The 27,826-nt window shown below is 43.5% G+C and overlaps 1 protein-coding gene across 1 annotated transcript in view; it reads left to right on the top strand.

Annotated features, from left to right (window-relative positions):
- Positions 1–27,826, top strand: part of ATRNL1 (attractin like 1) — a 968,544-nt gene that overhangs the window by 271,502 nt on the left and 669,216 nt on the right. Inside the window, exon 11 of the mRNA XM_073595827.1 lies at positions 23,388–23,472. Within this exon, the coding sequence (XP_073451928.1) occupies positions 23,388–23,472 (85 nt within the window). The remainder of the gene's footprint in view (positions 1–23,387; positions 23,473–27,826) is intronic.

The raw sequence follows: 27,826 nt of genomic DNA, 5'->3' as shown, positions 1-27,826 counted from the left end.
TGAGTTCCTGAGTTTTATATTTCTATATTTGTTTTTTTTATGATTCATTGGTCTAGAGTTATAGGATCATTTATAGAGACCCAGTTCTGTAATGGTTTGATTTATGCCCTGTACACACGGTCGGACATTGATCGGACATTCAGACAACAAAATCCATGGATTTTTTCCGACGGATGTTGGCTCAAACTTGTCTTGCATACACACGGTCACACACAAAGTTGTCGGAAAATCAGATCGTTCTGAACGTGATGACGTAAAACACGTACGTCGGGACTATAAACGGGGCAGTAGCCAATAGCTTTCATCTCTTAATTTATTCTGAGCATGCGTGGCACTTTGTGCGTCGGATTTGTGTACACACGATCAGAATTTAACCGATCGGATTTTGTTGTCGGAAAATTTTATAGCCTGCTCTCAAACTTTGTGTGTCGGAAAGTCCAACGGAAAAAGTCAGATGGAGCCCACACACGATTGGAATTTCCGGCAACACAATCCGATCGCACTTTTTCCGTCGCATAAGAGCCCAAAACTCGTTTTTCTATTTTTTGATTTCCTATGTTTATACTGGATAATTGACTACAAGTATGAATGGACCACAGAGATTGTAACCGATCCTAGTATAGTGTGTCTGTGTATAGTCACTATATAATCAAACATATGTGGACACCCCACCTAGTGATTGAGTTCAGGTTTTTCCGGTGAAGGGTAGTGTTAATACTATAGCATACAAAGACATTATACACAATTGTCATCTTCCAACCTTGTGGTAACAGTATGGTGAAGACTCTTTTCTGTTCAACAATGACTGTACCCCTGTGTACACAACCAGCTCCATAAAGACATGCTGACCGTCCTGACCTCAACCCCATCATTTTGGAATATCCAACAAACTCATAAGTATGATAGTCAGATGTCTACAAACCTTATTACATCTGACCGTATTTTAAAGGTGGTGTAAACCCTCAAGGTTTTTCACCTTAACCGCTTGCCAACTGCCCGCCCGGCGTCGAATGATTGTGGCAGAATGGCACTCATGCGCAAAACGCCATAGCTGTATGGTGGGCACTTTAAGGAGTATAGGGCGCACCCGCGGTGTGACGTAGGAGCAGCCCCGATAGCCGCCCGCTACTCGCGATTGCTCCGGAGAAGAGAACGAAGATCTGTCAATGTAAACAGACAGATCTCCGTTCTGTCAGGGATGAGGAGAGCGATCTGTTGTTCCTAAAGCTTAAGAACAACGATCGGTCTCCTCACCCAGGCAGCCCCATCCCCCCACAGTTAGAATCACTGCCTAGGTAACACATTTAACCCCTTGATCGCCCCCTAATGTTAACCCCTTTCCTGCCAGTGACATTTATACAGTAATTTATAGCACTCATCGCTGTATAAATGTCAGTGGTCCCAAAATAGTGTCAAAAGTGTCTGATTTGTCCGCCGCAATGTCGCAGTCCTGATACAAATCGCAGATTGCCGCCATTACTAGTAAAAAAAAAATAAATAAAAAAAAATAATAAAAATGCCATAAATCTATCCCCTATTTTGTAGACGCTATAACTTTTGCGCAATCCAATCAATATACACTTATTGCGATTTTTTTTTTTTTTTTTACCAAAAATATGTAGAAGAATACATATCGGCCTAAACTGAGGAAGAAATTTCATTTTTTTTCTATATTTTTGGGGATACTTATTATAGCAAAAAGTATAAAATATTGTTTTTTTTTTCAAAATAGTCTGTCTTTTTTTTTTTTTTATAGCGCAAAAAAAGGAAAAAACACAGAGGTGATCAACTGCCACCAAAAGAAAGCTCTATTTGTGGGAAAAAAAAACACGTCAATTTTGTTTGGGTACAGCGTCACAGGACCGCGCAATTGTCAGTTAAAGAGGCGCAGTGCCGTATCTCAAAAAATGGCCCAGTCAGGAAGGGGGTAAATTCTTCCGGGGCTAAAGTGGTGAATGCATTAAGGTGAAAAACCTTCTGTAGTGCAGCAGCCCCCCCAGAAGCCCCCTTTTTATATACCTGAACCCGATCGTTCCAGCGACGGGGACGAGCACAGCATCTCCAACCGCTGTCTCGGGTCCTCATTGGATGGACTGATAGCAGCGGGAGCAATTGGCTCCCACTGCTGTCAATCAAATCCAGTGACTTTGGAGCCAAGGGGTGGGGCCGAGTCTTGCTGTCTGTGTCAATGGACGCAGCAGCGGGACTTGGGATCTCGCCTGCACGGGTGCCCCCATGGAATGCGGCTGTTCGTGGGGACACTCGAGAAGAGGGGGAGCCAGGAGCGCCGCTAAGGGACCCCAGAAGAGGAGAATCGGGGTTGCTCTGTGCAAAACCCTTTCACAGAGGCGGTAAGTATAACATGTTTGTTATTTAACCACTTAAGGACCAGAAGGATTTGCCCCCTTAATGACCAGGCCATTTTTTGTGATACAGCACTGCGTCACTTTGAGAATTGCGCGGTCGTGCGACGTTGCACCCAAACAAAATTTATGTTCTTTTTTTTCCACAAATAGAGCTTTCTTTTGGTGGTATTTGATCACTGGTTTTTATTTTTTGCGCTATAAACAAAAAAAGAGCGATAATTTAAAATATATATATATATATTGTTTTTACTTTTCAATTGTTGCTATAATAAATATCCCCCAAAAAATAAAGAAAACTAATTTCAGCAGTTTAGGCCAATATGTATTCTTCTACATATTTTTGGTAAAAAAAAAACACAATAAGTGTATATTGATTGGTTTGCGCAAAATTTATAGCGTCTACAAAATAGGGTATAGATTTATGGCATTTTTATTATTTATTTATTTTTTACTACCCTGTTTCCCCGAAAATAAGACCTAGCGTGACTGTCGGTGATGGCTGCAATATAAGCCCTACCCCCCAAATAAGTCCTAGTTAAAGTCCTTGTAGGTCTTATTTTCAGGGTAGGGCTTATTTTCGGGGAAACAGGGAAGGCCTTTTTTGGGGGGTAGGGCTTATATTGCAGCCATCACCGACAATCACGCTAGGTCTTATTTTCGGGGAAACAGGGTAGTAAGGGCGGCGATCTGCAATTTTTAACGAGACTACGACATTGCAGCAGACAGATCGGACACTTTTGATACTTTTTTTGGGCCCATTGACATTAATACAGCGATTAGAGCTAAAAATAGCCACTGAGTACGCTATAAAGTACATTGGCAGGGAAGGGGTTAACCCTAGGGCGATGTGTCCTAGGGAGGTGTTTCTAACTGTGGGGGGGGGAGTGTACTGACTTTAGGAGGAGAGAGATCGCTGTTCCTGATCACTAGGAACAGCATATCTCTCTCTACTGCCATCAGTACGGGGATCTGTTTGATTACATACACAGATCCCCGTCCTGGCTCTCTGTGGAGCGATCACAGGTGGCTGGCGGACATCGCGGCTGCCAGCCAAGCACATCGGCCCCTATTGCTCTTAAAGCGCCCGAAGTACACCTATGGTTGTGCCAACCTGCCACAGTATAATGACGGCGGCTGGTCGGCAAGCAGTTAAAAAAAAAACCTTTACAAACCCCTTTAAAGAAAAAAAAAACAATTGCATGGCCGTCACAAATCGTCACTGTAATTTGCCTAATACGTTTATTTCCTAGAATCATCAGTGCCCTCTAGTGAAAAAATTGCGGTATTACACCGCTTTGAGGTATTTCAGGAAAAGAGTGCATTGTGGCCACTAGATGGAACTGGTGATCTCAGGAAATAATTTTTAGGCAAATTGTAGTGAACATTTGTTTCAGCTGTGTGAATGATTGACATATTCGTACAGCAATTTTTTATTTTAAAAATACACACAGTATATATAAAATTATTTATTAGATTTTTTTTTCATTTTTTTTTACCGCTATGTGTCTTTCTTATCTATTAAAACAACAATTATCATTTTCTAGAGACAGTCGTGTATCCTGGCCATCAGCGGCGTGCTTTTCAGTGCATTATCTATGAGACAAGCAGCTGCAGCAGGGGATTATATCTGTGTACATTTCAGCACTTAAGTGATAAACGCCCCATGCGCTCAACCTGTGGTAACAATTAGTTGTTTATCAGCACAGCAAAATCTTTACAAATCCAGAACACAGTGTTCCTTCACAACATCTATCACTGGCTCTGCGGTCATCACCCGGTCACTGGCTCTGTAGCCGTGCCAAGCCTTATGACTAAAATGTATTAGAAAGGAGAATTTGTTGCAAGGCTCTTTAAATTCCTTAGACCCCATACACACTATACCACTTTTGTTGTCTGATTTCTTTTATATTTACCAAAACCATGTAGTACAAGGGCCTGCCTGATTGCATACAAATTGAAACTCCTAAGGTTTGACCTCATATTATATGGTTTTGGTAAATCCGAAGGAAAAAATTCTACAGAAAATTGTTTAGTGTGTATCCAGCTTAAGTTAGTCCGATGCTCAGATAAAACACATCACTAATGATACTTAAAGTAGTATTAAATGCTCAGTGTTTTTTAACTCCACACATTAAAGCGGTACTAAACACCGCTTTCTCACTTGTACCCATAGAAAAGCTTATAATAAAGCTTACCTGTAGGTACAAGGAATACAGTGGAACCTTGGTTTATGAGTGTGACACTCACCCAGGACAGAGGCTTTTGGAGGGGACTGAATGCCAGCCTCTTGCCTACTGATTACGGGCCCTGGCATTTGGGGGAATGGTGTGCTTTGTGAGCTGTATGCCTGGGGACCCTTGAGGTGGTGTTACTTTGGATTCAGGTCCTTGTCCCCCAGGACACACAGACTCTGGGAACCCTGTGTATGCCATATTGGAAATGGTGACTGGGAGGGTATGTCTTCGATTGCTTAAAAAGGGACAGTAATATTTATCCACAATATCTCCCAGGATATATGTAAAGACTATTCTTGGTTTGTTTGATTCTGAACTCAACATGTTAGTTGAGAGAGCTGATCACATTGGCCTCTAGAACTGGGTAGGAGCCGGACAGTCTACTCCTACTATAGTTTGTTGCCTACTAGGCTGAGGAGGGGGGGAGATCACTGTTTGTATTGTTAATTGTAATTAGCTCCTGCTATTGTGAGAAGGTGTCCTGTGTTTATACTACTGTGTGAAGCTCGGTGACAACAAGTCTGACCTGTAGTGAAATCCTGATTAATCATAACAATGCTCAGGAGGGCCCAGAGTCACATCGGCTGCCTTAAGGGATTAGTTAATTAGCTCATGTTAATTCTGTTTCTGGTTACAGATGTATTGTTAGAGTAATATGAGCAGGAGGGGGGACCTCCTCTTCTACTGTATATAAGAGTTGTAATTTTGGTTCTAATAAAGAGTCCATGTTCAGCAATCAAACAAGTATCGTCTTGTTTTGTGCTTGTGAGCGGCTGGAATATCTGATATCTATATTCAGACTGGGAGGAAGCGGTATATGACGAAAGCACAAAAGTGGAGTGTGGTGTGACGTTCCGTTACAACGAGTAACGCGGTTAACGAGCTTTTTGAAAGACGAGCAACTTTTTTTTTTTCAGATTCTGACTCGGTTTGCGAGTGTCTCGCAAAACGAGCAGAATTCAAGCTAATGGGCGGTACAGTACCACATTTGGCCAGAGGTGCGGGGGCGCCGGGGACACTTGGAACGGTTCGGAGCCGTTCGGAAATACTCACGATGGCTTGGAAATACTCGGAAACACTCGTAAATACTCCATTCCTGAGTGTTTTCGAGGCATTCCAAGTTCAGCCGAGCTGTCCTCAAGTATTTCCGAGGCTCTCCGGTGCCCCCCCACCTCTGGCCACATGCGGTATTGCATGTAATAGAAGTCAATGTGGAACAAATTTCTTTGTTTCCATCGACTTCTTTGGGGAAAATCGCTTTGATATGCAAGTGCTTTGGATTACAAGCATTCTCCTGGAACGGATTATGCTCATAATCCAAGGTTCCACTGTATCTCCTAAACATGCACAGCTTAGGAGATATTCACTGCTTCTGTGGCCAGTGACGTCACCATGCACACTGCGCTCTGAAGGGATGGCATGCAGTCTCTTCAGAGCACAGTGCCATGGCTGTGGCTCCTGTGTGCATGCGCGGGAGTGATGTCATCGCAGCTTGGACATTCAAAGGGCTGGAGCCCGTAAACCCGGAAGGCAAGACTGGGTGAAGATGGAAACCCTGTCCATGGTGAGAGCATGCTACTGGAGGGCTTCACTTCAAGGTAAGTTTGTCATAATGTGCTAGTATGCGATGCATACTAGCACATTATGCTCTTAAAGTGACATTAAAGGTTTGGATAAAAAAAATATATAAAAATAACAAACATGGAATACTTACCTACTTTGTGCAGTGGTTTTGCACAGAGCAGCCCCTTACTTCTCTGGACCCCCGCCGTTGCGCCTGGCTCCTCCTCCTTGACCAATGCCCTAATAACAAGTCGCTTGCAATGGGGGCACTGGTGCTTGCTCACTCCTGAGCCCGGCTCTATGCATCCATAAGACACATAGAGCCGGGGCTTGCCCCCCCCCCACTCTCTCCTGTGATTGACAGCAGTGGAAGCCAGTGACGCCCGCTGCTGTCTCAGCCAATGAGGAGTAGGAGACCCAGGACAGCCGAGTCTCTTGTCCACATCGCTCCAATGAGAGGGCTGTGGGAGGAGCTGCGCACAGAAGGCCTTTACAACTACTTTAACTTGCAGGGGGTGGAGTTTTTTTAATTGGTCTTTGCTATAACTTTAAAGTGGATGTAAACCCTCTCCTATATCCAGTGAAGTGAACAGCCTCAGATGATACACAGAGATGAAACAAATCTCCCTACATAAGTTTTACATGCTTATCTGCTGTCTTCTGCTTTATATATTGTTTAGGATTTCGTGACAGCTGATTGGAGGTAAGGCACACACCCCCACTTCACATAGGCAGAAGAACGAACATACTTTCAGAGCTCTGCTGTGACAAGACAAGCTCTCTGCTAATCTATTTATAGCACCCACCCCTACACAAATCTCAGGCTGGTTTTATCTCCCATCTCAAGAAGTTATCATGCCGATGACAGAGGAATGTAACAGCAGAAAGACACAGGACTTAGAGCTTTGGAGAGAGATAAGTAAACACTACAGATATGTGTCCCTAGGTCCAATTTCATTAATCTAGTTTACATCCACTTTAAGCACAAAAAAGCATTCTGCAGTAAATTATTTGTAAAATTCTTATCCCAGCACTTGCAGTTTACAACTTTCAATGCTCCTGCTCTCTCAGTTCTGCTTCCCTGAACTTCCAGTCTTCACAGGAAAGAGTTAACAGAGGTCAGTGCAGTCTCCAAACAGTATGTTAGCTTGGAGAAGAGAGGGGGAGGAGCAGGGGAGTGCCTTTCCCCTTGTCAGAGGAGCTTACACTCAACTGTGATGATCCAGTATGCAGCCTTGAAAACAGCTGCAGCAAACTGTCACAAGGCACCAACAACCTGCCCTTATGTAACCTGAGTGGTGTATCATATCCTACTTTAATTGTATCCTATATTGCACCTTACAGGTGTCATACCTCTCAGCTATAATTCTGATTTATCATGTTGAGACTCTCACTATGTGTACTAGAAGTTTCAGCAAGTCAGATAGAGCCCGCCTCATTTCCTGGCTGAAGGATGCCCAGTTTCATCTAGCTCTTTCCTCCCCAGCCTGATTTTCCCTGACCCTCCCCTTTTATTCATTGGATTTCAGTTATTTCAATCATGGAGGCTCAGCATCACATGACTGGTGTGCATACAGATATAGCCTGCCCAGGAGCACCCACTCCTCCAGAAAGAAGGTTTTATTTAAAGTCGAACTTTTGTCAAAAGATTAAAGTGATTTTAAGGGTTTTTTTTTTTTTAAATAACAAACATGTCATACTTACCTCCACTCTACAGCTCGTTTTGCACAGAGTGGCCCCGAACCTTGTATTCTGGGGTCCCCCGGCGGCTCTTGCGGCTCCTCCCCACATCAGAAAACCCCCTAGAAGAAGCGCTCTCCTGAGGGGATAACCTTGCGAGCGCGCTCCCGAGTCCAGCATTCGGCATCCATAGCCGCCGAATGTATGACTCGGCCCCGCCCCCCCGGAGCCCGAATCATTGGATTTGATTGACAGCAGCGGGAGCCAATGGCTGTGCTGCTATCAATCTATCCAATCAAGAGCCGAGAACCCCAGGCAGAGAGACAGCGTCACCACTGGATCAAGTTCCAGGGCTCAAGTAAGTAAAACGGGGCTGGGGGGCCGATCACTGACAGGTGCTTTTTCTCCTTAATGCATAGGATGGTGAAAAAGGTGAAAAAACACAAGAGTTTACAACCCCTTTAAGTCCTGCTTGATCACTTCAGGCTGTCCCTTTTTGCATGCTGACTATGACCCTAAGAACACCATCCCTACAGTCAAGCACAGAGGTGGAAACATTATGCTTTGGAGATTTTTTTCCTCTAAAGATACAGGCCAACTTTGAGGGACCAATGGACGGGGCCATGTATTGGATGAAAACCTTCTTCCCTCAGCCAGATCACTGAAGATGGGTCGTGGATGGGTCTTCCAGCATGACAATGACCCAAAACACACTGACAAGGCAACAAAGGAGTGGCTCAAGAAGAAGCACATTAAGGTCATTAAGTTGCCTAGCCAGTCTCCAGACCTTAATCCTATAGAAAATTTATGGAGGGAGCTGAAACTTTGAGTTGCCAAGCCACAGCCAAGAAACCTTAAAGTGGTTGTTAACCCAATTGCCATATACTGATCTGACACACATTACATGCTTTCACAAGCATTGCAGCGTGTGTCATTTTTTAAATTTTTATTTCAAATACCTTGTAATCTGGTGTTATAAACTCGGCCACGTATCCCCTCTTCCTTGCTGTCCAGCGTCGAGAGAGCCGAGTAGGAGGGACCCAGATTCCTTCTGATGTATACAAGATACGTCAGAAGAGGAATCTGTGATCTTTCACCCTGTGGCCATGCATCGCCGATTGTCGCTGCTCTAATCACATGACTGTGATGATAGGGGAGGGGTGGGGCTGGGAGTGAAGGAGATCGTCGGTCACATGACTGTGATGATAAGGGAAGGGGGAGGAGAGGGGCAGTGCAAGGCGGAGCTGGGAGTGAAGGAGACTTATGACTTATGACTAGGGTGTTGACAGGAAGAGGAAGAGGGAGGGGGAGGAGGGGGGGAACTGAAAACAGGCAGAGAGGAGACCTACGGATGACGCAGACACACATTCAGACCACGGTATCTTGGCTCAGCAGCCATGATAATCGTGGTCTGTTCTCAGGGCAGAAGACAGGAGCTGGCAGGATCAAACAGGTATTGTAAGAGATATATTGCAAAAAGCAGAAGCACCAAGCTGCAACTTGCACATTAAAGGGACAGGAGCAGCATATTTTTTTTTTGGGTTAACAAACGCTTTATGAATTTAGAGAAGATCTGTAAAGAAGAGTGGACCAATGTCCCTCCTGAGATGTGTGCAAACCAGGTCACAAACTACAAGAAACGTCTTACCTCTGTGATTGCCAACAATTGTTTCTCCATCAAGTACTAAGTCATGTTTTGCTTGGGGATCAAATACTTATTTTACTCACTGAACTGCAACTCTATTTATAACATTTGTATCATGTGTTTTTTCTGGATTTTTGGTTGATATTCTATTTCTATCGTTAAAAATACACCTATGATAAAAATTATAGACCCTTAATTTCTTTGTAGGTGGGCAAACTTACAAAAATCTGCAGGGGATCAAAAAATTATTTTCCCAACTATATAGCTGGGTAGAATATAAGTGCCCATACTGTTTAAAATTCAGTAATACATACCTCCCAACAGTCCCAGATTGGGTGGGACTTTCTCACATTCATAGCTCTGTTTCGCTGTCCCGCCATACAGGGGCTTTGTCCCGCATTATTATGTTGTTGTATGTTAAGTTAGGACCTGCAGCAGTTTGATCATCCAGCACAGCCAGGGATTGGTGGACAAGCTAGCTGGATGTGCACTGTGCAGTCAGGAAGAGAGACTTCAGCTGTCAAATCGAGAGTGTGATGTTGGGTATGGGCAGGACTGCTACCCAGACCCGCCCCTCTGTCAAACAACCAGTGCATAACCAAAGAGCCAGCATTCAGTGGCATCGCTATGGGGGATTGAATCAGTGTTCCGTCTATCACATGATCCAGTCTAGGAGGCAGGACCTTGTTACAGCGCCGCTGAAGTGCTGCCCGCGGTGTGTGATCCAGGCAATGGTGAGTGTGCATTGATGGGCAGTGAGGTTGCATTCACCGGCACAGTAAAGCTGCATTTGATAGACACAGTGAGGCTGCATTGATGGGCACAGTAAAGTTGCATTTGATGCACACAGTGAGGCTGCATTCACCGGCACAGTAAAGCTGCATTTGATGGACACAGTGAGGCTGCATTCATGGGTACAGTGAGGCTGCATTCACCGGCACAGTAAAGCTGCCTTTGATGGACACAGTGAGGCTGCATTCATGGGCACAGTAAAGCTGCATTTGATGGACACAGTGAGGCTGCATTGATGCTCAGTGTCCTACTGCCTATCCTGCTGTCACTCAGCACCACACCCACTTTTGCCGCAGTGCATGTAGCTCACCGTCAGACGCTTCCTCCTTCAAGTGTCCCTCATTCTGAAGTTCAAAAGTTGGGAGGTATGGTAATACACTGTCTCATTCTGCTCTACACATGCTCAGTTGCTCTCTATTTTTTGGCACTGTGCCGAAAATGTAGAGGCCAATCTGCTGACAGCCTAACAATTTAGGCTGGGTTCATACCGCAGCACGCTCTGGCTCACAGCAGGAGTCCGGTGCGTCCCAATTCACTGTTTCAGGTCCGATTTCAGCCTAAATTTTTGGCTGAATTCAAACCTGAAATGGACCAAAAGACGCGCATGACTCCTGTGCAATTCGCACCGAAGCGCTGCGGAGATGTGTGAACCGGCTCCATGGAGAACCAGTCACAATCTTCTGCTATGCGAATTGGATGCAGGGAAAGCCACATCCAATTCACATAGGTGTGAACCCAGCCTTACTGCTGCTCAGGGGCTCTGGGCTTTAGCAAAATGGCAGTCTCCAGCAAGAAGAAACAGGAACAATGCTGGAGGCGTTTTACAGCACACGCTCATTATGGTAGCATAATTATTAATGTGGAATGTATGTTCTTTGCTTTTTATCAAGTTGTTATGAATAAAGTTCCGCTTTAATAATTCATTAGCAGGTTGATGCGGAGAGGAGATATCAGCGAAGGCAAAATATAAGCATAATAAACTTCAACTTTAAACTTATACCAATTCCTCAATATGTTCTCTATGTCAGCCGTGTGTCTTGATGTTAAATACATTATATCTGAGCGCTATGATATTGGAAAAATGAGCCGCAAGTGCGAATAAATGCCTGTAAGGACCTCTGATTAGGTTCAATGAATTCCTGATGGCCTTATTGCTTTCCATTCTTTGAGTTTTAATTGTGTTTTAACGAGAGGCAAACACCTCTCTCTGAAGAAAAAAGGGATTTGATTTCAAAGCGGCGGGAGCTGCAGCAAAAGGCGATGGCTAATATTAACAGAAGAACGACCTTTGATGAGAGATAATTGTACCTTTAATATATAATCAGGCTTTGATGTCCTCGGTCAAGCAATCATTGTGGGTGACATCTCTCATATTGTGCGCTGGGCAGGCATTTTTATTAGACGGATATTGTGATCGCGGCGGTGAAAGAAAGGGATGGCGGCAGTGGAGTCCTTCTTTTCTCTTCATAGATTAGTAAAGATTTGCTACCTTGATGTATGTAAACACGGGGCACCCGGAGGTGCTGGGAGGGGGGGGTGGTGGTTTCCAGCACTGATAAGTTTTGAAGCTTGGCGTAAAATCACTCGAAGCAGAACCAGTCATAATTTGGCCTATACTGTACTACGTTTTCTATCCCAAATGAACAACATTGTAATATATATTGCAGTTGGCTAGTCCTTGAATGTGGTGACTGCATTTTTTCTTTTTTCAGGCTTTTTTTTTCCCACTCTCCTGGTTAGAGTTACCACCTCATCCCTTTAAACCCAAACACATTAATTACACAGGTTCTGTGGCTGATTAAGGTGGTAATTAAACTCACTTGGTGCCTTATCTGCATTAATTAGCCTTAGAACCTGTGTAATTAATATGTGCTTAAAGGGATGAGGTGGCAACTCTACTCCTGGTGTTCCTGCCAGTAACATACTTTCTGTCCTAGGCTGACAACGCTCACCCACTGCACTGTATCCATGGAGGAGCAATGTTGTCACCCTTGGACAACCCACAGAACACCTCCCTCTCTCTTCTTCTCTATATCATGGGGGAACAGCAGGATAGTGTGCGTGTGTCCTTTTCATGTGGATACCAGACCACTTGCCTTTCAGAAATGGAGGAATGCTTAGGAATTGAAATTTTAGTGTGTTAAGGGAAAAGTAAGGGATTTTCATATTTTTTTAAGTTTCATACTTACCTCAGTGGATGCAGCATTGGTCCGATGTTGCATCTGTCCCCTGGCACCTCTGCACTGAGAACCGAGCGATCGAACACCGCCGATGGCTCGGTTCTGACAATTCCCCAAGCAGAGTGCTGTTGACTGTCAATCAGCAGCTCTCTGCTCTTCTCCCTCCTTGCTCACTGGAGCGCTGAACTGTGGAGGGGGCGGAGCAGGCGGAGCGGGCGTCTCCTCTCAGCGGCTCGCTGAGAGGCTGAGACGGATGTTGGTCCAGGCACCTGGAGTATCCAGACTCCCATTATTGGGATGATTGCGGTGCCTGGACTGATTTCTGTGACGTCAGCAGAGAGCGGACTTCCACCCGCTCTCTGTAGAAAACGGGTTACAAGTGTGGAAAGCGAATTTCACTCCTGTGATCCATAGGAGAAGTACAGCCAAACAAGCTTTGGATGGACCTCTCCTTTAATGTTTTACATTATTGTGTTAAGGCAGTTTATAAAACACTCTAAAATTCAGACATGTTGCACAATTTTTACACAATACAATTGTCCAATGGCTAATAGTGCACAGCTAATGTGTAAGGTAAAGTCTACAGGGTTGGAAAAATCAGTTTGTAGATGAATAGAAAACCGGCTAAAAATTCAGAGAGGTTCAGTGCTGGGACCCTTACTTTTTAAAATCCTTATAAATGATATTGGGTCTGGGATAAAAAGTAACATTTCTGTCTTTGCAGATGACACCAAGCTATGCAGTGGAATAACATCCTTACAGGATGTCTCCAACTTACAAGCCGACCTCAATGCACTGTTTTATTGGGCAACTATGTGGCAAATGAGGTTTAATGTTGATAAATGCACTTGGGGGCTAAGAATATGCATACATCATACATACTAGGGGAGTACAACTTGGGGAATCCATAGTGGAGAAGGATCTGGGGTTTTTGGTAGATCATAAGCTTAATAATAGCATGCAATGCCAAGCTGCGGTTTCCAAAGCGAGCAAAGTCCTTTCTTGTATTTAGAGAGGTATGGACTCCAGAGAGAGAGATATAATTTTGCCCCTGTACAAATCATTACTAAGACCTCATCTGGAATATGCAGTTCAGTTTTGGGCACCAGTTCAAAATAAGGATATCGGGGAACTGGAGAAAGTCCAGAGAAAAGCAATCAAACTGATAAGATGCATGAAGGAGCTCTAAGAGGAAAGATTAGAGGAACTGAATTTATTCTCTCTTGAGACGAGGAGATTAAGGGGGGATATGATCACCATGTATAAATATATAAGTGGCCCATATAGTGAACTTGGTGTTGATCTATTCACTTTAAGGTCATCACAGAGGACAAGGGGGCACTCTTTACGTCTAGAGGAAAAAAGATTTCATCTCCAAATACAGAAAGGGTTATTTATTTAGAGTAAGAGCTGTTAAAATGTGGAATAGAGTCCCTTAAGAGCTGGTTCTGGCCAGCTCGGTAGAAGGCCTGGATTCTTTGCTAAATGTACATAATATAATTGGATACTGACATTTATAGGTAAAACTGATCCAGGGAATATCCGGTTGCCTCTCAGGGGATCAGGAAGATTTTTTTTCCCTGCTGGAGCAAATTGGATCATGCTTTGATGGGTTTTTGTTGCCTTCCTCCAGGATTGTGTATATAGGATTGTATGATTTTTTTTTCTTTTTCCCCTTTGTATTGGTTGAACTAGATGGACATGTGTCTTTTTTTCAACCAGACTAACTATGAAAATTCAGTACTACACAAACATGTGTGTTGGTAGGTCATTTAAAATGGTACCACAATGGATGTAACGCATGTGTTACCACAACGCAAAGATTTAATTAGGGCCTAAGAGAAGTGTACCGCTCACCCCCTTAAGGGCCCACTGATTTGGTCCTTTTCCCCAATAGGTGCTCTAACAGCCAGACACAAATTCTCAGTCACTCCTCCAGCTCAATGATCAGTCTAGTTCAGGGTTACCAACAGTAAATTTATAGCCAGTTTGTAAATATCAGTGATTTTTTACAACTGTCTGTAAATATCAGGGGCTGATAATTTGTTATGCTGTGTTGATTTTTTAAGTATAACCCAGGCAAATTACTTGTTAGGGGTATCATCAGTGTTTCCATATTGTGTTTTGATATCAGTTGTCTTGTCAGTTTTTATTAGGATAGCTGTAATTTTTTCAGGTTGTCCTTAAAATTTTTTACATTTTACCATTTTTGTCAGTAAAAAATGCTGTGGGAGGTTGGCAACACTGGTCTAGGTGTATTCTTTTTCTGGCTTTATTGAAAGAAACTTGAACTTGGATGGGTGCAGGGTAACCGTGGGATAGATACTCCAGCAACATTAAGTAGTAACTTTAGGATGCCTATCTTCCTCTTAAAGATTCTGACCACAGTCCTTGCAGCAGCAAATGATGGGCTGACAGAGACACCATCAACAATGTCCTTTTTATAGCAGAGTTTCACCCAAAAATGGAACTTTAGGAGAAGGTGACCCCCTGACATGCCACATTTGGCGTGTCATTTTTTTTGGGGGGGGGGGGGGGAGAGAGCGGATACCCTCTTTTCAGAGGGTTCCAGCTCCCACTTCTTTCTGGTACACCCTTGGCGCTGGAAGGAAGATCACCTCTCCCACCTCGCTCTACAGTAGGCAATCATCTGGGACACCTCACAGATTGTGCGGCCAGTCACGGCGGGGCGCCCACGGTTACAATGCCAGCGCCGCAGAGAGGAGGGGGAGACAAGCGGGGCTTCAATACCCTGCATCGCTGGACCCTGGGACAGGTAAGTGTCCGATTATTAAAAGTCAGCAGCTGCAGTATTTGTAGCTGCTGACTTTTATTTATTTATTTATTTATTTATTTAAGCGGAACTCCGCTTTAAGTACAGGCTGGCTCTGATGCAGGAGGACAGCAGCAGCACACAGTCCCTGGGATCTCACACATCAGTCTGTACTCACAAATGTCCTTGGATAATTGGATGCCTCCTTCCCATATTTCCCAGACTCCTCTCCTGTTAATTCTTCAGACCAGATCCCAAGAGACTTCCATGAGCATAGCTGGGACCTCGATGAGCAGTAGAAAAAGGGAGCCAGAAGGGCAGCAGCCTTTAAAGCGGTTCTTCACTGCATCTGAGCACCACAAACAAAAAATGCTATTTAATTAATTTCTAATATTCAAAGCAAACTCCCCCATCTATCCATGTCCCTATGCTTTATTTTGTTGAGAAATCACTTTGAAAAACACCCCCTAGCATTTCTCGCTGGGACCATCCAGAGTAGAGGCAGATGATTCATCTAGCATTTACTTCCTGGAATCCATCTGCCCTTAGCTCAAGCATGCACACAGGAGAGTATGATTAGCTCAGAAAATCCCTCCTCCTCTCCTCCCCTCCCGAAGACTTCTGGAATATATGAAATCATTGGCCTAGGCAAGAAACCAGGAAGTAAATTAAGAAATATGTAAAATTAAAAAAAAAAAAGTTTAAAACAAGTAAATACTTTCCTATCTATTCACTAATGCTAGCAGCATGAGGATTAAAAATAATCCAGGTTTGGGAGAATGATGTTTCAACTTTAAGGCTGGGATCTCCTCCTCCTGAACAAGAACCCCTCTGTTCCAAACACCTAACTATTTATGCGCCCTCCCAGCATAAATATTCAGCTGTTGATTTGACTCTCCCAACCCACTACCTTCCAGAACCCTACAGAAAGCAGGGGGAAGCAGCCAATCCTGTAACCAGTGAGACTCAGAACAGACTAAAGTAATCACAAGCAGTGCAACTGATTTTAGTAGAACGAATAACTAAATTTACCTAACCTAGCACCTACCTAGGAGGATGCTACCAAGGAGCCCCCCCCCCCCCCCCCCCCCCCAAAAAAAAAGTGTTCTGTAGAACTGGTGCCCAATTCTGATGGGATGTTGCTCAGCAGAGAGGGTGTTAACAAAGTTAGGGGAGTTTATGTGCTGCTACCATTTCAGTGTCCAGCAGGGTGGATATAAATCAATAATTTGAAAAAAAATCGGATTTATTTTTATTTAAATCAGATTTTTTTTTTTATTTAAATCGATTTTTCTTTATTTTTATCAAATTTATTTTATTAAAATGCTTTTTGAAGTAAAAATCTATCTAAAGATAGTTTTCTATTTCAGATACAATAATAATTTAATTTATTCAGCACGAAATAGAGCTTAGTTATTTAGCATGAGGCTGTACTGTATATGCTGCAGTATTTACATTTTTGGTAAACTCATTTAATGAATCCAAGCTCTGCAAGCTGAGATAACATGCACTACATTCACACAATTTCACAGTAACCATGAGATAAGACAAAGATCTGGAATATTCCTTTATCCCATTGTTTTGCAAAGCTATGTACACTACATACCGTATGATTGAATCAGTTCAGATATCGCTGTTTTAATAACCTGACAGCTTATTATTCAAAGTAGGAAACCTTCATTTTGTCTGCAAATATTAAAGATTCTAACTACCGGCAAGAATAAGTCCTTACATTTAAAGAGCACCTGTCATTTCAGATCCATCATGGCAGCGCCTGTTAGCGGGCATCCACTCACCTGCTGCCGCCACCTCCCTCACCTTGCCGCATCACCAGCCATCCCATTAAAGTGAGTGGGACTGTCGGTGAGTCAACAGCGGGTCAGAGGAGGAACCGCTGCAGGACAGAAATGACAGTTGCTCTTTAAAAATTATGATTTAAATCGAATTGATTTAAATCAAGCCTTTTTACTAGTGATTTAAATCAAATCCACCCTGGTGTCCAGTTAGGCAAAAGTACAAATCCTTTGGCATATCAAATCCTTCAAATTCCTTTTTTTTTTTTTTTTTTTTTTTTGCTGCTTTGATCATCCAACTTCCTGTTAGTAGGGGGCTACATGTGTTTTTGATAATCCCACTGTATGTAGGAACATAACCACCCTCTCTTGTTCGCTCCTGAGATGGACTAAGGATTTGTAGTTTGCATGGGACAGTGCACTAGCCTGCAGCTAATATGGACTCCTTTTACCCAGCAAATAGAAGTGACGGGGGAAAGGAGAGGTAAAGGAGTCACAGAGAACGTTACAAGGGGGCAGAAACAATTTCATAAAAAATATAATATAGATATCAGTTAATGTCACTTTAATTCTGAGCATGCTGTGACTTGTAGTTCCTCAGAGGTGGTAGGCTGCAGGCAGGTCACGGAGACATGGCTGGGGGTTTCAGCAGTGAGATTGAGCCATACACTTTGGATCTGATATTGTTTTCTGTGCTTTTGGCCACACAGTAGTTTCGGTCTTTCGTGTCAGTATGAGCTCTGGAGCATTACTGCGCCGATTACACGCCTCGCCTCACATCCGCAGCCTTCTCTACAGCCCCGGTATGAAAATGTGGCCTCTGCAATGGGACATTTTGGCAGCTCAGGTAGCGGAACTGTGCAGCAAGATTATTTTGTGCTGCCTAATACCACTCGATGTGGACCATTTGTTATTGAACCTTTCTGGGCTAACTGATATTTTCAAGAAAAGCTTTATAGAGAACAGGAATAAAGAAAAAAATGAGAAGTTCTTTTTCTGCTGGAACATTTTGTATTAGGTCCATCCCTGTCTGCAAGAGTCCAAAATCATCTCTAAATTAAAAGCCCTGTCAGAGGGAAAGGCACCTGGACATGATGCAATTTAATAACATTTCTCAATGTCCAGATTAAAGGTTCGATTAAAAAAAAAAAAAACATTGTTTTTAATAATTAATATGTTATACTTACCTGCTCTATGTACTGGATTTGCGCAGAACCCCAAACTTCCTCTTCTGGGGTTCCCCGCTAGTGCACCTGGCTTCCCCTCCCTTCTGAGTGCCCCCATAGCAAGCTGCTTCCTATGTTTGTATCTGTTGACACAGACAGTGCAGCTTGGCCCTGCTTGCCTCCTTCAACTTCATCCACACATGAATTGATTGACAGCAGAGAGCCAATGGCGCCACTGCTGCCTCCTTGTCCTGAGGGGAGGGAGAGAGAGAGTAGCGCCGGATCAAAGTCGGCCTCAGGTAAGTATTTAGGGGTTGCGTTGAGCCGGTCACATGCATAGAATGCATTAAGGTAAAAAAGAAAACCTTCTGCCTTTACGACCACTTTAATATTACTTTAGAATTAGAGTGTAAGCTCCTCTGGTGCAGGGACTGATGTGGTTGGATCAGTGTTTTCTGTACAGCATCGCAGAATTTGTCAAAGCTGCAGTATATTAGTGTGTGACTGTGATGGAATATTAGACTGTAAGCTCCTCTGGTACAGAGACTGATGTGATTGGCTTGGTGTTCTCTGTACAGCACCACAGTATATTTTAGAGCTATATAAATGTATAATTATAGTGTATGACTGTGGTGGGGACATTAGAGTGTAAATTTTTGTTTATTGAAAAATCATACAAACATACAGCTTATTAATAAAAACATATTTACATAAAAATAAACAACAACTAAACAAAAACAAACGTGCTTACATCAGCAGGGAAAGAAAACCGTTTCCTGACAAGATAACATAGAAAGAAACATATTTTAATGACAACAAAAAAAAGACTACAAACCCTGAACCTCAACTTAAACACAATCCAGGCTAAGAAACATTTTGAGATTTAATCGCCATCAGGATGCAATTCCAAACCCCCCCTTTAACCCCTCCCCCCCACATCATTTACCCTGACTTCCACATCATTCACCTTGCATTCTGCACCAGCCACTCTCATTCCCTTCCCACCTCCCCCCCCCCACCATCATCCAATCCATCTCTCACTCCACCCCTCGGTGTCTGCTGACCTCCAGCCGCACTTCTGCCATTCTGTTGGCACCACCATACATGCTGGTCCAGCACCTTCCACTGCCTTCACTACACTAGGAGAAACAGTAGGTGTGGACACAGACTTGACAATCACACTTTCTGACACTGACTGGGAGACCACAGACTGGGGGGACGCTGACACCACAGACGGCCTCACAGACACAGATTCTGACGGGACCCTAGGATCCCCTGGTACAACCTCCGCCAACCCAGCCTCCTCTCTATCCAGATGGAAGAAATTCCTCCACTAGCTTTGGCTTATTGTGCAAAGCCTCAGGGCACCGGCTATAAGGGTAACTAATCATATCACATAGGTTACATTTAATGATGTTAATGATGTTACAGTCCCTCACCAGATGCCCCAGTTCCTGGCACAAAGTGCGCTTCTGTTCTGGACAGTTAGTGTCCCTTGACTCCACAGCTTAGGTTGACCAGGGTAAAAGGCGGTAATCCTATCTCTACCAATAAAGGAAGAGGAGGGCAAATGTTTAACCACATTCCCACACACACTTAACCTCATTGACACCGACCACCCACCCGTCCAGATTCCTCTATCATCCACAATCTTTTTTAGCGAGCACAAAGTTTCACCAAACCTCCTCAACCAGACCCTTAATTCCTCAGGCGGTATAGACTCATTCCTTGTATGGATAGTCACATTTTTTTATCAAGGGCTGATGTGAAATTACCTTAGGGACAAGCCCCTTCCAGTTCGGCTGGCCCCCATATACATGCTCAAACCATTCCCAAAACAGATCCAGCTATTCTGGACACACAAATGACAAATCATATTCAAAGGAAACAGCCGGACTGATAAGAGCATAATATACCTCCTCCTTCCCACCTGAGCTGTACTACATTCCTGCGTTTAATGAAAGGTGCGTTAGGTGAAAGACTGGCTCCCTACCACTAGCAGCATGACTTTGTCCCAACACAGCCTTAGCATAATTCCTAACTGGGACAGATGACACATTAACTGGCTGCATAGGAATATTAACTGGCTGCAAAGGAACCTCTGAAATCTGGTTTGGTAAATTACCCACCACTTGATCCTCCCTCCTCCCCTCCAGCACAACAGTGCCGTTCACCATAGTCCCAGAAGTATCACAGTTACCAGCAGTCCCATCATCAAGTAAAGCCTTCCATTTATAAAAAACACCAGCTGTTTCAGCGTTTATACGGCCCTTCTGCTCTGCAGTTTCAATGTTCATGCGACATTCCTGCTCTGCAGTTTCAATGTTCATGCAACATTCCTGCTCTGCATTGTTAGTGTCCATGTGGGACACCTCGCAGCCAGCAGAAACTTCTCTGGATACACGCCATCTCGTCCTGCATTCCCTGCTGACTGCAAGGATCTGTTGGCAGGTGCAATCTCAGGAAAGTCCTCCACACTCTGAAAGAGATTTTCAGCAAGCACTCCTTTACCAAGATCTTCATCTGATGAGTCGGTGCCACTCAAGGGAGATTCCATTTCTGTAATGGTCTGCAGCAATCCCCCATTTTCCTTAACCTCCTCCTGCGATGACCCAGGCTGCTGGGGAGGGAGGGGGGCAGTTACTGACTCAGACACGACAGATCCTGAGACAGGGGTAGTATTGGGGCCAGCATGTGAAGCTACTTCCTTACCCCCCATCCATACTGTCATTGTTGCTCTGGTATCCACCCTCTGCCTGGTGCTAGCACAGGCACTTTCCTTCATCTGCTGGAATCTCTCCTCATTCTCACACTTTTCCCTGAACACACCGCTGCTTTCCTTCGGAGAAGCTTCTCTTGCTTTTTCAATGCCTCCTCCAGAGACTTCAGTTTGGAGACTTCTCTCTTACTGTTTCCAGACTTACTATGCAGGGATTTCTTTTTCCTGAGATCTTCTTTGGTGACAGCAAGTTTCTGTTCCTCCTTAGCAATGCGGCAAAGTCTGTTCACCACTATATCCGGGAAGACTGGTAAGGGCTCCATTTGCATAGGGACAGGCCAAGGATCCATTGCAGCTTGAGCACATGGAGGAGGCCTCAGTGCCTCTGGAGAGCCTCCACCTTCATCTTCCCCAACATGGTCCATGCTTGCCTGGGAAAAGCCTGCATGAGAGGCCGCAGGCTTGCTGCTTCTCTCAACTGAGATCACAGCAGAATGAGCCAACAGCACCCTGCAGAACAGCACCACCTGGTGGAGAAGCTCCTCTGGTGCAGAAACCGATAATACTGGCTCAGTGTTCTCTGTACAGCACCACAGTATATGTCAAAGCTGTATAAATGTATAATAATAATAGTGTGTGACTGTGGTGGAACATTAGAGTGTAAGCTTCTCTGTTGACAGGACTGATGTTCTCTGTACAGCACCACAGTATATGTCAGAGCTATGGTTGGCTCAGTGTTCTCTGTACAGCACTGCAGAATATTTCACAGCTTTATAAACATAATAATGTGTGATTGTGATGGGCACATTAGAATGTAAGCTCCTCTGGTTCAGAGACTGGTATGACTGGCTCAATGTTCTCTGTACAGCACTACAGAAAATGCTAGAACTTTAAAAAAATGTATAAAAATAGTATGCTCTTGTGGTGGGCACATTAGAGTGTAAGCTCCTGTGGTGAAAAGGCTGATGTGACTGTCTCAGTGTTCTCTGTACATCACTGTGGAATATGTCAGAGCTATATAAATGGATAATAATGATAGTGTATGACTGTAGAAATGACAAATATAATGACAATGGAGTTATATCATGCTGTAAACACATTATACAAGGGATAAGTGTCTCAAACGATATAGAATACTTTTCTCCATGACCTGAGAGCTTTGCTTGTTGGGTAACATGCAGCCTGTCAGCATCACTTGAATAATCAGTGATGTGTGTATCAGGCAGGACTGGTTTGGTCCCTCAACCAGGAGTACTGTCTATGTTCTCTGGTTATTGGGTGAAGGAGATAAAGGTCTGTGTTGAGCGTTTGTTCCCCTTCAGTAGGCAATGTTCCGATCTCCGCACACCACCAGGAATTCATACATCTCTCATACGCTCTCTTATCTGAAGACCTCTCTTTAATAATGGTTTTATGCTGCAGCTTGGCAAGCGAATCTCAACTTTTATAAATAATTTTATCTGTGGCGGAACGGATCGAGACCGCCCTCTCTTATGGAGATTAGATGGGAGTGTAGCTTTTGAGATTTATATCTTCACCATTTCCTTCTCCTGAATTATTTCAGAGTCTGTATGGCCTCTAAATCGTATCATATAAAGTTATTACCTCCACAGCTGCCCTTATACAATAAAACAATAAGGGGCCATACTGGAGCACACACAGCTGTTTATTAAATGATTAAAATCATTTGTTGGTGGTATGGACAGAATGTAGAAGATTTGGGGGTGTTCACTGAAAATAAAGCAGGCCATACATGATGCAAATTTCTTTCCTGTAACCACGGGTTGCAGGAAAGAAATTTGCATGATTCCCCCATCAACACAGACAGTGCTGACAGGGGAATGAGAAATTGTCGAGCGGGTGGGGGAGACTGTCCCCGCCAGGAGAAAACAGTGATTATCGCTAGCGGCTATAGAAGACACTAGCAAAAATCGTACGAGAATCTGCCAGGCTGGTTGTACCCAAGTTGATTGATCAATCAATTGGGTATATTCAGCTTTGTCAATTAACGGTTCGATTCTCAGCCAGTTCCTGCTGAACCGGCTGAGATTCGTACCGTATATGACCAGCCCTATGCAGGCCATACATGGGTTGAATTCTGAACAAATTTTCTTTGAAAAATCAGAAATTTTTTGCATTTTGTGATCTGATGGTGCCACCATTGATTTAAAAATTTGACCAACCAAGCCTTCAATTGCACCTCATATTGCTAAAAAGAATTTTCGTGGCTGGGAATTTTTTCTTTTCTTTCCGGGAATTTTCTTTTCTTGCACTCATGCGCATTTCTTTTTCAATTATATTTCTCATACATTTCTCCCGTTACTGATTAGATTATCGTTAGTTCTCCTTAAATGGGTGAACCCAGTCAAATCACTATTTGGTAAACTGATAATTGAAACGTATACAGCCATGATTTTTCCATAGTGTCAGAATACAGTGTTATTTCATTAGGTTATTGTTTTTTTGCTCTTTTCAGCCTGCGATGAATGGAAAGTTCTACAGAAGCCCAACCTACATCGGGACGTGAATCGCTTTGGCCATTCGGCAGTTGTCAGTAATGGGTAAGTTTGTGTCCCCACCCTCCCACAATATTGAGATTTCCCTGCAGTGGCTTTTTTTGTGTGTCTCGGCCCCCACCCATAATGGTAAGATTTCCTTGCAGTAGTTTGTGTCTCTGCCCCTCTCAAAATGTCGAAATGGTGAGATTTTCTTGCAGTAGTTTGTGTCTCTGCCCCTCTCAAAAAGTCAAAATGGTGAGATTTACCTGCTGTAGTTTATATCTCCCCCCCCCACAATGGTGAGATTCCCCCTGCCCCTTTGTTGAGGGCATGTAACCTGGTATGGTTCAGGAGGAGGAGGTGCTTGCCCCCCCCCCTTTCCAGACCTACCAGGCTGTATGCTTGGATAAGGGTCTGGTATGGATTTTGGCAGGGACCCCACACGTTTTTTTTTTTTTTTTAATTTTGGTGTGGGGTTTCCGCCGAAGGGCCTGGTATGGACTGGGGGGTGGGGACCCCATGCCGTTTTTTTTTTTTTTGGTTTATTTTTCGATCAGCTGTGAGCAGGGATACCGCTGACAGCTGATGAGTCATCTGTTGTTAGGGACACGTCGGCCGGCTTCCCAGCCTGTTCCTTAGCAACCAGCTCAATGCCGTACATTACTGCATCAACTAATGCGGTAATTATCACTGAATCGAACAAATACCACATTTGGTATTTAACTACAAATTCTTAGTGAATTGAACACTTGCACAATATTACTATTATTTTACAGCATATTATTAGCTGTTATTTAAATCTTAGTGAATTGACAACAATGACTTAAACTAGTTTGTCGAGTTTTGTTTTTAGACCTTGTCTGCTGTTTCAGTGCACTCTGCATACAGACAAAGTAAGCTATCACATCTTTGATTAGAGTTTATTTTGCATGAATATCCCTATAACGGCAGTATAAGTTTGGTGCTCCAAGGGGACATCTATATTTTGCTTCTTTAGTATATCAAATAAAATAATAGTCTTTCCAGCATTTGGTTATTATTAACAAAATCACCTTGAAGCAGAGTTAGACCCTGGTGTGTATATAGCCAATCTCACTTGGAAATGTTAGAAACTCCCAGGCAAAGGTATATAGAAGGCACATGAAGGTACATACAAGGATGGTCATGTAGCTCATAGCAATCCTCAGGGGAGCACTCATATGCAAATAGTGACTTCAGCCGATGACTTTGACTCCACCCACTTCCATGTTTTAAAGGAGTTGTAAAGGTTCACATTTTTTCACCTTAATGCATCCTATGCATTAAGGTGAAAAAACATCCGACAATGCCGCCCCTCCCAGCCCCCCGTTTTACTTACCTGACCCCTCGAAAGTCCTGCGCTCGCTCCCGACATCCTCTTCGTCACTGAGCCTGCCCGTTAATTGGCTAGAGTGGATGGATTGAAAGCAGCGCAGCCATTGGCTCGCGCTCCTGTCAATCACATCCAATGACGCGGCGCGCCGGGGGCGGGGCCGAGTGATATAGTCAGCGGCTATAGCCGCCGTCTGTATCACGGGAGCGCGCCCACAAGAACTAAACACCATGCGAGAGAGCTTGCATGAAGGTGTTTAGTTCTTGCGGGGAGGAGCTGAGACAGCCGCCGAGGGACCCCAGAAGACTAGGTTCGGGGCCACTCTGTGCAAAACGAGCTGCACAGTGGAGGTAAGTATAGCATGTTTGTTATTTAAAAAAAAAAAACTTTTACAACCTTTTAACTTTTAACCACCTCCCACCCGGTCACTGCACATATACTGCCAAGTGGGAGCTTCCTCCCTCAGAGTGGACATTCAGGAACGTCCCTCAGAAGGAGGGGGATCGCGCGTGCCCTCCCGATGCGCTCGTGTCACCTGGACACGGCGCATCTCCGATCGGCAGGAGGGCTCTGTGATTGGCCCTCCTTATCACATGACGGCCGTGTCCAATCATAGCCGTCATGTGATGTAGACAGAGAGCTGGTTGCTAGGCGATCGGCTCTCCTCTCCTCACACGGAAGTTGAGCGTGAGGAGAGGAGAGCAGATTGCTGCAGCCAGCCGGTGATCAGTGAGTGTGAGCTGTTTTTTTACAGCTTTTTACACACTGATCACTGGCACAGTGTCCCCACACATGTAAACACACACAGTGTTCCCAAAACACTGTCCCCACACAGTAAAAACACCTGTCCCCCACATATGTAACACTAAAATCATATGTCCCAATGATCATCTGCATACATATGTCAGTGATCACACAAACCAATTATACACTTAACAGGGTTTTTTTTTACCAAAGACATGTAACAGAATACATTTTGGCTTAAATGTATGACAAAATTCGATTTTATTGGATTTCTTTTAAAACAGAAAGTACAAAATATTTTTTTTGAACATTTCCGCTCTTTTTTTCGGTTATATCGCAAAAAATAAAAAATTGATTTGTGAATAAATACCTCCAACAGAAAGCTCTATTTGTGTGAACAAAATGATAAACATTTCATTTGGGTACAGTGTTGTATGACCGCGCAATTCTTATTGAAAGTGCGAGAGCGCTGAAAGCTGAAAATTGGCCTGGGAAGGAAGGGAGTGAAAGTGCCCGGTATTGAAGTGGTTAAACCAGCTTTTGCAATCTGTAGTACGGGTCACCATACATGATACAATCTGACCTACAATCACTGTTATACTTACAAAAACTATGCACTATGAGGACCTACCTAGTCTGTTCAATCAATTTGTATCCAATCAGGGAGGCCCTTACACTCCATAGTTGTTGGTAAATCACTACAATTATATATATCATCTGTAATATGTTAAAGTGATATTAAACCCCACAGCAAACATTTAATATATAACAGTGCACCAATTCTTAGATTAGCCAGACTGACATCCACCCGTCAAGGCATTCTGATAATTGTATAACTTCTCCCAAGAGCAAGCCCATTGGTCACATCAGGGCTGAGGGCTCTTGAGTGGAGTACTGGGGCAGGGTGCTGTGATGTTTTCTATGGTCCCTCCCAGCAGCTACGATCTACCTGCATTGTATAGAGAAGCTCAGAGACCCCAGTGATGACATTGCTACGATTAAAATGATATATTTAATGAAAATTAAAGTGTTACTGTTCCTGCATTCATCATATCTCTTCTCCCACAGTACACAGAACATTGAAATACAATAGTTTTAGTAAATATAAACTGCTAAATACCTTTTTTCATCAGCAGTATATAGCGGTCTTGTGACTTCTATCAGTGTCTTGTTGAAGCTTGTAGGAGGAGTTTTCATTCTCCCCTGATTGTTCTGTAAGGCTGCAGGACCTCTGAGCCTCTGTCTGGACAGTGCTGATAGTCCTGTGCTGATCACATGCCCCCTCTCTAGCAATATACACCAAACTGAGCATGTGCAGCGTGACTCCAAGGCTCTATCCTATCAGGAGATGGATTGGAGTCAGTGGAAGAAGGGGGGGGGATCAGAGAAAACAGCACCAAACAGTCTTTTTACACAATGCAGAGTAAAATATCCCTTAGGTTCCACAGTGAGTATAACAAGCATGCTTTACTGCATATACAGACTGATTTTTACTGTTGTGGGTTTAGTAACACTTTAAAATAAAAAGGTTTTATTTGAACAATTACTTAGCATGTTGATAAAAAGGGATATGAGGGACCAGGAAAAGCAAGATATAAGGAAATGAAATTCCAGCTATAAACATTTAGTTTGGTGATTTCCTACCTATATCATTAGTATTATAAGCCTGCTGGAGTTTTTGAATCTTCTTAACTGCAAAATCAAGAGAGAAACAAATCTTTTGCTGAAACTCGACTTTAAGATTGATCAGAGAAGAAAGTGCTTTCTCAGGTTCCTGAAGTGAGTGCTGAGCTTTGCCGTCCGCTGATGAATGAGCTTGTGGGGCGCACCCACGAGGCGGATATGTAAATGAGGTGAGATGTCACCTGAGCTGACTCCAGCCTGTTATCAATTATCAGAATCGATTATCATTGCCTCAGGTTCAGGAAACATTGACAAATGATAGCCAATGACTTTGACTAATGTATCTGACAGCAGCAAGACACAATTCTTATTAAAGGCGGATATGGAGGAAGTAATAAATAACATATGAACTCCACCTGGAGTGTCAACAGAAATTCACTCTTATCCTTACATCAGATCTGTCAGTTGTAACGGCCCTACTGACAGGATTACTGCAAAGCTTTTTAATATATACTGTGTGTGTGTGTATATATATATATATATATATATATATATATATATATATATATATATATATATATACACACACATGCTGTATATATACTGTTTATATTTTTTATTACATTGGAAAATTCAGTCATATTTGAAACTACTGTGTATATTTATTTGTAACTGTTTATCTGTAGCTGTTTGCATTTT

Source organism: Aquarana catesbeiana, linkage group LG08 (genome assembly GCF_042186555.1).
Source record: "Aquarana catesbeiana isolate 2022-GZ linkage group LG08, ASM4218655v1, whole genome shotgun sequence".
Lineage (NCBI taxonomy): Eukaryota > Metazoa > Chordata > Amphibia > Anura > Ranidae > Aquarana > Aquarana catesbeiana.
Note: the sequence above shows the minus strand (reverse complement) of the source record. Positions and strands in the feature narration are given on the sequence as shown.